General features: G+C 33.6%; 2 protein-coding genes across 2 annotated transcripts in view; both read right to left on the reverse strand.

Annotated features, from left to right (window-relative positions):
* The window catches only part of LOC137653296 (gamma-aminobutyric acid receptor subunit rho-1-like), a 1,121-nt gene extending 535 nt beyond the window's left edge, over positions 1 to 586 (reverse strand). Inside the window, exon 1 of the mRNA XM_068386667.1 lies at positions 244 to 586. Coding sequence (XP_068242768.1) covers positions 244 to 534 — 291 coding nt within the window. The 5' untranslated portion in view covers positions 535 to 586. The remainder of the gene's footprint in view (positions 1 to 243) is intronic.
* Positions 587 to 770: 184 nt separating this feature from the next.
* Positions 771 to 10,000, reverse strand: part of LOC137652951 (uncharacterized) — a 16,029-nt gene continuing 6,799 nt past the window's right edge. Inside the window, exons 4-8 of the mRNA XM_068386345.1 lie at positions 9,334 to 9,453; positions 7,282 to 8,612; positions 5,697 to 5,855; positions 1,966 to 2,056; positions 771 to 775 (exon numbers count right to left, since the gene is read on the reverse strand). Of these exons, the coding sequence (XP_068242446.1) occupies positions 771 to 775; positions 1,966 to 2,056; positions 5,697 to 5,855; positions 7,282 to 8,612; positions 9,334 to 9,453 (1,706 nt within the window). The remainder of the gene's footprint in view (positions 776 to 1,965; positions 2,057 to 5,696; positions 5,856 to 7,281; positions 8,613 to 9,333; positions 9,454 to 10,000) is intronic.

The following is a 10,000-nucleotide window of genomic DNA, read 5'->3' on the forward strand; positions in this document are numbered from 1 at the left end:
TGGCGTCATTGTTCAACCTGGTTGCTAAATGTTGTTGTTGTTTTTTTTGTTTTTTTTTTTTATACTGGAAGTTTACTTTCTAGATTTCCTCGAAAATTGCTTATATCAGGCGCTATTTCAAATTTCTATAACAAATGATAGCTATTAGACTGAGAATTTGGAATGCCAGAGATTTTATAGCATGAATGTTGATATATTAGCATATTTATATATTTAGATTTGATCTCAAATTGCGTCTCTTACCTGGAAATCCTTTGGATCGATGAACAGAGTTCCATAACCCAAGAGATGGAGCAAAAACACTGGAAAGTAAGAAGAGAGAATATGGTATTCCGGATACCTCCGTAGTATGACCCTGATCACCATCGTGCCGTTGATCACCGTGAGATCACGTGATAAGACGTCATACTCGTTCAGGTTCAGGCTGTCGTCCGTCCTCCTGAGCCGAGCGGAAAGCCTCATGCTGTCTTGGGCGGCGTTCCGGACGGTGATGTTGATCCAGCACTGTTGGGCGTCGAAGGGAAATGCCCTCATGTCGAACTCGCAGGAGATGTAAAAGGACTGCTTCTGCCTGAGAACCAAAGTATTCTCCGACCCCTTGTAGATGTAATCTGCAATTGATGGAGGTGGAATTATTATTTTTATTATTATTATTAGCTAAGCCACAACCCTAGTTGGAAAAGCAGGATGCTATAAGCCCAGGGGCCCCAACAATGAACATGGCCCAGGGCCCCAACAGGGAAAATAGCCCAGGGGCCCCAACAGGGAAATTAGCCTAGAGAGGAAAGGAAACAAGAAAAAATAAAATATTTTAATGAACAGTAGCAACATTAAAATAAATATTTTATGTATAAACTGTAAAATCTTTAACAAAAACAAGAGGAAGAGAAATTAGAGAGAATAGTGTGCCCAGTGTACCGTCAAGCAAGAGAACTCTAAACCAAGACAGGGGAAGACCTTGGTATAGAGGATACGGCACTACCCATGACTAGAGAACAATGGTTTGATTTTGGAGTGTCCTCCTAGAAGAGCTACTTACAAGTCTATATGTATACTTAATTTATGTATAAATGGTGAATACTACTAAAGCTGAAATGTGCTTGCAATATACGATGACACCATGAAATTAAGACCAGTAATGAAATATGAAAAAATGAAGATGGCAATGTTTTCCCTGGTCCACTGGTTACTTTCCGTATAAAATGTTACTCTTTTCTAAATAGTCCACGATAAAAGAATTTCCGCATTATTATTATTATTATTATTATTATTATTATTATTATTATTATTATTATTATTATTATTATTATTATTATTATTATTATTATTATTATTATTATTATTAGTTGGAAAAGTAGGATGCTATTAGCCCAGGGGCCCCAACAAGGAAAATAACCCAGTGCGGAAAGGAAACAAGGAAAAATAAAGTATTTTACGAAGAGTAACAACATTAAAATAAATATCTCTTATATAAACTATAAAAACTTTAACAAAACAAGAGGAAAAGAAATAAGAAAGAATAGTGTCCCTGAGTGTAAGATGCATATAATTAGATATATGTTTTATCTGTGAGCTAATTGAGAGTAGGGTCAAAGTCATGACATGTACAGCTAGGCTCAATATGATGTACTATTACCCTTTCATTCAACTTAAAAATAATGGTTCTGGATTCCAAATTTTATTTTGTAGAATTACGGTATTAGTATACGTTCGTGCATTAGTAGGAAATGCTTATTTTATTGAATTTGATAATAGGGGATATGTTTTAGTTATCGATTTTCATAGTTGTCGAATAGAGTTGAAATCATTATTTCTAAAATAAGCAAGATTTTGATATCAAGAAGCTCGTTTATTTATTAAGTCATAATTTTTTTTTATGTAGCCTACTGTTCCTTATATTAACAGGTATTGAGTATGAATGAATCTCCATTTGTAGTAGTAGTAGTAGTAGTAGTAGTAACTTACCTTGGTTTACTCGGATCGGTGTTCCTGTTCTCTCCACGTATAATTTTGTAATGGGATCGGCAGTTCCTGCCAGAGGTTCCTCATTTAGAACCTGTAAAGAAGAAAAAGATATATGTATATATATACTGTATATATATATATATATATATATATATATATATATATATATATATATATATGTATATATATATATATATGAGTGTGTGTGTATATATATGTATGTATAAATATATATATATATATATATATATATATATATATATATATATATATATATACATACATACATACACATTGTGTGTGTACATATATACATTATGTATATATTTATGCATTTGTTCATTTATTTATTATCGAATTTATTATCGAATCTTGTCCACCCTCTTATACCCATTCACTGCCAAGTTAACCGATGTGTGACACAACGGGGTCAATTGTAGTCCCAATATTCAAGTTAGCTCTGGTATGAATAGGTAAATTCGGTAAGTAGAAAAATGAATGAATAGCCCACCCTCTGTCGTTAATTGGATCCAAGAGACGAAAAGTTAGGGGATTTTATACGTCAGGTTTTTTTCCCCCTTTAAAAGTTGATTTCAATAGTTCCTAGACACTTATTGAATTATTATTATTATTATTATTATTATTATTATTATTATTATTATTATTATTATTATTATTATTATTATTATTATTATCTGAGCTACACCCCTAGTTGGAAAAGCAGGATGTTATAAGCCCAAGGGATCCAACAAGGAAAAATAGCCCAGTCAAAGGTAATTGTAGAGTTTGTTCACTGTAAAACGAGCAAACAACTTTACGAGGATTCATTTTCTATTATATTTGATACAGAATAGTCTGCACTTACTGTATGTATTAAACTTTACTAAGGATAAAGGATGTGTATATGTAGCAGTATATTTGTTCTAGTGTCCTTTACTGGTAGCGTGTAGTATTTTGAAACATATATAGCATAAATATATGCAACTTGGGTTGACTTAGTTCTTTTATAAAAGGAATACTGAATAACATTCATGTTGAGTAAATTGTTCTGTTTGATATGCTTGGAGAAACATCTATTATTGATGTGGATTCAAAAGTATAGGTTAAAAGTCTTGTGGTACTGATTAACTTTACTTTTTTCCCTTGGCAAAATATAAATATTGAATGATCATAAGTGTTCAGTATTTGTAAAAACCTTCTAATAACTATAGTCAATTCTTTTTAGTGAGGCAGATTTGCACTGACTCGCAGGGTTGCCCTATTCGCTCGGAAAAGTTTCCTGATCTCTGATTGGTTGGACAAGATATTTCTATTCAATCAGATAACAGGAAACTTTTCTGAGCTTAAAGGGCACCGCTGCGAGTCGGTGCAAATGCGCATCAATAAAAAGAATTGACTATAGTCAAGTTTTTGTACACTTAATAAGTTAGAATGCATTTGTCTATAAGATATTTAGAATGGGGCCATAACTGCAGTTAATTTTGCATAGAAGATAAGTTTCCAAAGCATCACATTAAAATACTTCTTTGTTCTTTTCCTGTGGTTCATTAAAGATTATCAATGAAATATAACTTTTTAGATACCATGTTATCATAATATTTTTTTTTCTTACTGTAAGGCTAGTCATGACTAGCATCTTACCTTGGCAATGCAATTACAAACCAAATGGTGAATCTCCAAGCAACGATTTTTTTTTTTTTTTTTTTTTTGCAATAAGGTGAAAATCAGCGTAAATGTATGTAATTTTACTCAAGAGGCCCTTTTACATTAATTAGTGGTAGGGAGATTTTCACAATATAAAGATTATATGTGTCACAATCTTTTAGGAAAGAATTCACATTCATCTATAATGGCCCTGTATGAAATAAATTTTCAAAAATGTTTCTTAATACTTTGAGAAGTGTTATCAAAAGCTGAAAATTAGGAAAGGCCGATATGAGGTCAACAACTTGTTTTGTTAGTTACAGTACCACCCTTGTTCAGAAACCTATAAAAGGGTAACTCAAAGACTCCTGACCTGTGGTTGTTGATTTGGATAGAGGTAGTGCACAAGAACAGGAAAATGCTATATATATATATATATATATATATATATATATATATATATATATATATATATATATATATATATATATATACATATATATATATATATATATATATATATATACATATATATATATATATATATATATATATATATATATATATATATATATATATATATATATATATAACCACCAAAGAATAAGGTTCAATCCTTAGGTTGGGCAAGGCACCAGCCACCCGTTGAGATACTACCGCTATAGAGTTATGAGGTCCTTTGACTGACCAGACAGTAATACATTGGATCCCTTTCTCTGGTTACGGCTCATTTCATCTTTGCTAACACATACACGGAATAGTCTGGCCGAGTCTTTACCCTATCTCCTCATTCCTCATACACTTGACAACACTGTAATTACCAAGTAATTCTTCTTCTCAAGAGGTTAACTACTGCGCTGTAATTGTTCAGTGGCTACTTTCCTCTTGGTAAGGGTAGAAGAGACACTCCAAAATCAAACCATTGTTCTCTTGTCTCGGGTAATGCCATAGCCTCTGTACCATGATCTTCCACTGTTTTGGGTTAGAGATCTCTTGCTTGAAGGTACACTTGGGCATACTATTGTGTCTTGCTTATCTTCCTCTCGTTATTTTGAAGTTCTTATCCTTTTGTTATTTTCAAGCTTTTATAGTTTATATATGAAAGATTTATTTTAATGATATTATTCTTCTTAAACATCTCCTGTAGTTTTTCCGTTAATTACTTTCCTCACCGGGCTATTTTCTCTGTTGGAGCTCTTGGGCTTATAGCATCATGCTTTTCCAACTAGGGTTGTAGCTTAGCAAGTGATAATAATAATAATAATAATAATAATAATAATAATAATAAAAGATAGGTCATATTTTTTCACGACATAGGGGGTTGCTGTGGCCTTATTGGTAACGTCTCTGTCTGGTGTTTGCTAGACAGGGGTTCCAATCCCGCTCGGACTCGTTAGTGCCATTAGTGTCTGCAACCTTACCATTCTTGTGAGCTAAGGTTGGGGGTTTCTGGGGGAGCCTATAGGTCTATCTGCTGGTCATCAGCAGCCACTGCCTGGCCCTCCCTGGTCCTAGCTTAGGTGGAGAGGAGGCTTGGGCGCTGATCGTATAATATATGGGCAGTCTCTAGGGCATTGTCCTGATTTCTAGGGCAATGTCACTGTCCCTTGCATCTGCCATTCATGAGAGACCTTTAAACATGAAGTAAGCGATTTCGGTTTAGCCCCTTTCGCAGCTTGGACTTCCGGACTATCAATGGATTCCAATTAAATCAGGTCAGGGGTTGGCTATGAAAACCAACTCCTAATGTAAACGTTATATATGCTATCTTAGCAAAGATCTGGCGGTAATTTTAGACTTCTAGAAGCGTTATAAATGTTAAGGATGCTATAGGAGCAAAGGTCTGGCTATAAATCTCCCGTGATATCATTTCAAATGGAAGTTAAATAATAGCAATAGATCATCACAAGAAGAATTAAAAGGCATAATAGATACAATGTCTATCATAGTTAATCAGACTACGATTGACTAACCAATTCACAAAACTACCGGCAATGTGGTGGTATGCCCTCTCTCATTACTTTGGTGGAGGTTTGCGTCGTAAATTACTGGTGTAGGTTTTTTTTTTTTTTTTCCTACGCACTTACCATGAATTTGGGAAGCCAAAGAGTGTTCATGTACTGGCCGAGGTAGTTAACCCTGTCATTTCCCATGAGGTTATTGAACGTCAGGCGACTGTCGTCCCATTTGATTCGGAATTTCATGTTGACCTGCATCGTCTCTGTCATGATGTTGATGGAAGCCACCTGCAGAAAACGACTTTATAATACCAATAAGGAATGTGGATTATTGCATGGAATCCACGCACACACAGTCGCACATCAACATACACATATACATATGTATACCTATATATATTCCTCTAGCTACCTATATATATATATATATATATATATATATATATATATATATATATATATATATATATATAAATATATAAATATATGTGTTTGTACGCATGTGTGTGTATATATGTGTGTGTGCGTGCATCTGTTTATATCTATCTATGTATACACATAAACACTCACACACACACACACACACACACATATATATATATATATATATATATATATATATATATATATATATATATTTATATATATATATATATTATACACACACATATATATATATATATATATATATATATATATATATATATATATATATATATATATATATACACACTTATAATGCTTTTAGTCCCCTGTATTATCTTCAGCTGTATACTTAGACAAAATTCTTTTTTTTATCACTATTTCCTTTGGTACCTTCATTTGCCACTTTTCATTGTATTTAAATCACCAAGTCTAACTTCTGTCTTATAAATTCAATTCCCAAACCAAGCCAAGGACAGAATTTCCCTCAAAATAATTACCTTTCATTCTTTTTCATTCCAGGCTCATACACTAACATAAATTTGTTTGTGTACACCTACCCACATTTATAAATGTGCACCTGGTTTAATGCACAGTGCACAAGATATTTAGTCTATTCAAAGTGCCAAATACGATAATGCATTCCGTTTCATTCAATCCCTTTCACCAGCAGTCAGTTAGAATGGGGAATATGATACCTTTAGGATAAGTAATACCTAAGACAGAGATAAGGCACATTCCAAAATTTCTAACAACTGTCCTGTGAAAAATGTTTCTTGGTCTCATTCAAGAATTTCATAAGACTGTGTCTAGCAATGCAAAAAAGTGTAAGTAAATGAAATTATGTAAGTAATATTTATAGTATATATATATATATATATATATATATATATATATATATATATATATATATATATATATATATATACATATATATATACATATATATATACATATATATATATATATATATATATATATATATACCTATATATATATATATATATATATACAGTATATGTATATATAAATATATATATGTATGTATATATATATATATATATATATATATATATATATATATGTATAATTTATATATACATGATGTTGGGGGAATCCTGGACATGATAAGGTCTAAAATACATCTCAATTAAATAAGTTGCAAGATAATGAGATAGAAAAAGATTTGTAATTTTTTTTCGATAATCAGCGTAATTTAATGGCATTGCTGTTATATCACTTATTACAGTTATAAAACAGACACCAAAGTAGAAATCCAGATTCCCCTTACCTTTGTTAGAAATACTGAAATTTGCAAGTTGAGGGGTCTTTGAGGGGGCGGCGTTCCCTTTTCGTAGCCTTGCAGGGGATCCAAAATGTTACAGGAATCCTCGTCTTCTCCACTCTTGCATTGTTGGCGGAAGTCACACCTGCAACTCATGGGCCTGCATTCGCCGTTGTTGCAGGTGAACTCGTCCAAGGAGCAGTTGCTGAGAGTCAGAATCTTCAACTGTGATGATGGTGAGGAAATGTATGGAAAAAATTGCTTCATTCCATTGATAATGGTTGTATTCATAACATTCCAAGGTTTCCTGCCCAAGAAGTTCGGTTCCTCTGTTGAAGCAAGGGTTTGGTTTCTAATCTTGTCAATTATCGTCCACTTGTCATCCTTCTTCTCTATGACAGTCCCATCGGAGGAATACAGGAAGAAAGACCCTGCATCGGTTACCCTTGGATAGAAGACCATCATTTTCTTATCGGTTATAGTTTTGTGCAGTCCAAAAAGATAGAATTTACCCGACGGTTTCCCAAAACACAAAGGGCACGCGATGTTAGGCCAGCCCAGCTTCCACGTGCCGTCACTTGTTAGAAGAAGGTCGTACATTTGAACGTTGCTGATATTGGTCGATAGCTTATTATAAGCCTTTAGGCTTTCTTGCTGGCTCATCCCACCGGAGTTCTCCTCATGGAAAAAGCCAAGCCATCCGATATTGAAATTGAAAAAAGGCAAGCTGTTGCAAGCTGGTTCTCGAGATAACTGCTCGGCCAAGGCGTCATTTTCTTCATCGGATTTTGGCAAAGCTAAGGTGGTGTTTATCAGCTCGCACACAATTTTCGCTTTGGCTTTGTCGTCCATTTTGAAAGGTATCACTATACCCCTGTCGACGTTGTATTTACAGATGTTGAAAGAAGATTTCGATACCAGACCATAAACATTCCAGGTGATCGGCACTTGATTCTTGACGACTCGACATTGGAACAGTTCTTCAGCGCCCCTTTTCCCAATGGCTTCTTTGAAGGCTGAAAGGGAAACGCGGCCCACCAAAGACTGGTCCTTAGAAAATCCGGTTCCAAGTCCGTCCTGATCTTGTCCAATTATCAGTATACCTCCCAAGGGAAAAGGAACAGCGGATTGGTCATCGATCAGCTGCAACCCATCTACGTAAACGGCAAAAGCGTACTTCATGCCATCACTCTCAGAGGTTTTCTCTTCAGTTTCCTCCCTTAATTTCCTGACCACCAGACAGACGTGATACCAGCGAAGGGGTTCAAACCGGTAGATTATAGCGAAATCCTTTCTTGTGATGTCGCTCACGTACCCCAGCTCGTAGGATGTGACGTCTGTATAAATATGTATTAAGAAACATTAACCTAACCTGGTCAAAATGAAACCGTACCATGCTATTTGATGAACCTAAAAGTAATCTGGCTTTGAAAAATATGACTAATGGTGTTATTTGTTTAATTTCCATAATCTAATCATTACTGGAATCACTGAATCTCGGAAACTTCATTCATCTCCTCGAGAATATTTATATTTTATTCGTAATAAGTTTCATGACCCACGATATCTTTTATAATAGATACCTAACGTAATATGAGCGAAGAAATAATCAATATGAATACATTAATACAAGGACTACATTCAAATCCATTTGTTAAAAACACAGTCTAGTGTACTGTCAGCTATTGCTGTTCATTATAGGCTACTTTTTTATAAGTATTGGTAAACTAAATCTAAGAAAAGCTTCCACACTATTAATTTAGGTAATTCGCTGACTGCATTATTGTAGTCGTTTACATTTATGGAAAAAAAAATTTCATCTGAAAATCAGTTCACATTATTTTCCATGCAATTGTGACAATCCTTTCTCAACTTTTATTCTAATAAAAAAATAATATCGAACGAATCTTTTTTCGTAAATCTTTACAGACATTAAGAGAAATCATAAGAACATCAACCATTCTCTCTCTCTCTCTCTCTCTCTCTCTCTCTCTCTCTCTCTCTCTCTCTCTCTCTCTCTCTCTCTCTCTCTCTCTCTCTCTTTTCTAGGGTACTTACAAAGCAAAATGGCATTTGCCATAGCATCACTAGTCGAGTAACTAAATAGTGTTGCAGCAGTTGTTCCCAGACGAAGTTCAAACCAAATGCAGAGGGAAAGTTCCCCTTCGTTCTCATTTCCTGCAACAAAAAGTCGAGAGTAAAGTTTAATTCATATGGTATATCTTCGCTAAGTCTTTATATATATGCATATATATATATATATATATATATATATATATATATATATATATATATATATATATATATATATATATATATATATATATATGTATGTATGTATGTATATATATATATATATATATATATATATATATATATATATATATATATATGTGTGTGTGTGTTATTTTTACCTTCTGTAACTAAATTTGTGCCACAGCATAATTTGAAGAACATTCATTCTTCCGGTGAATAGAACATAGAACACCACTGACAGAGCGTCGAACTTGAGCCCCATCACTCTCTCGTCTGGTAGTTTATATTAATACTATTACCATTCACAAATTAATTAGTATGTAAGGTGCAGTATATCCCAGTTGTAAAACTGTGCAGGTCTTGCCATATTAAAAAAGTGTGGGTCAACAACTGAATATCAACAGTGCATTGGAAATCATTAAATGAATAAGTTCTATCATATAAACCATGAATTAAATTCCTTTCATTC

Source organism: Palaemon carinicauda, chromosome 14, assembly GCF_036898095.1.
Source record: "Palaemon carinicauda isolate YSFRI2023 chromosome 14, ASM3689809v2, whole genome shotgun sequence".
NCBI classification, from domain to species: Eukaryota; Metazoa; Arthropoda; class Malacostraca; order Decapoda; family Palaemonidae; genus Palaemon; species Palaemon carinicauda.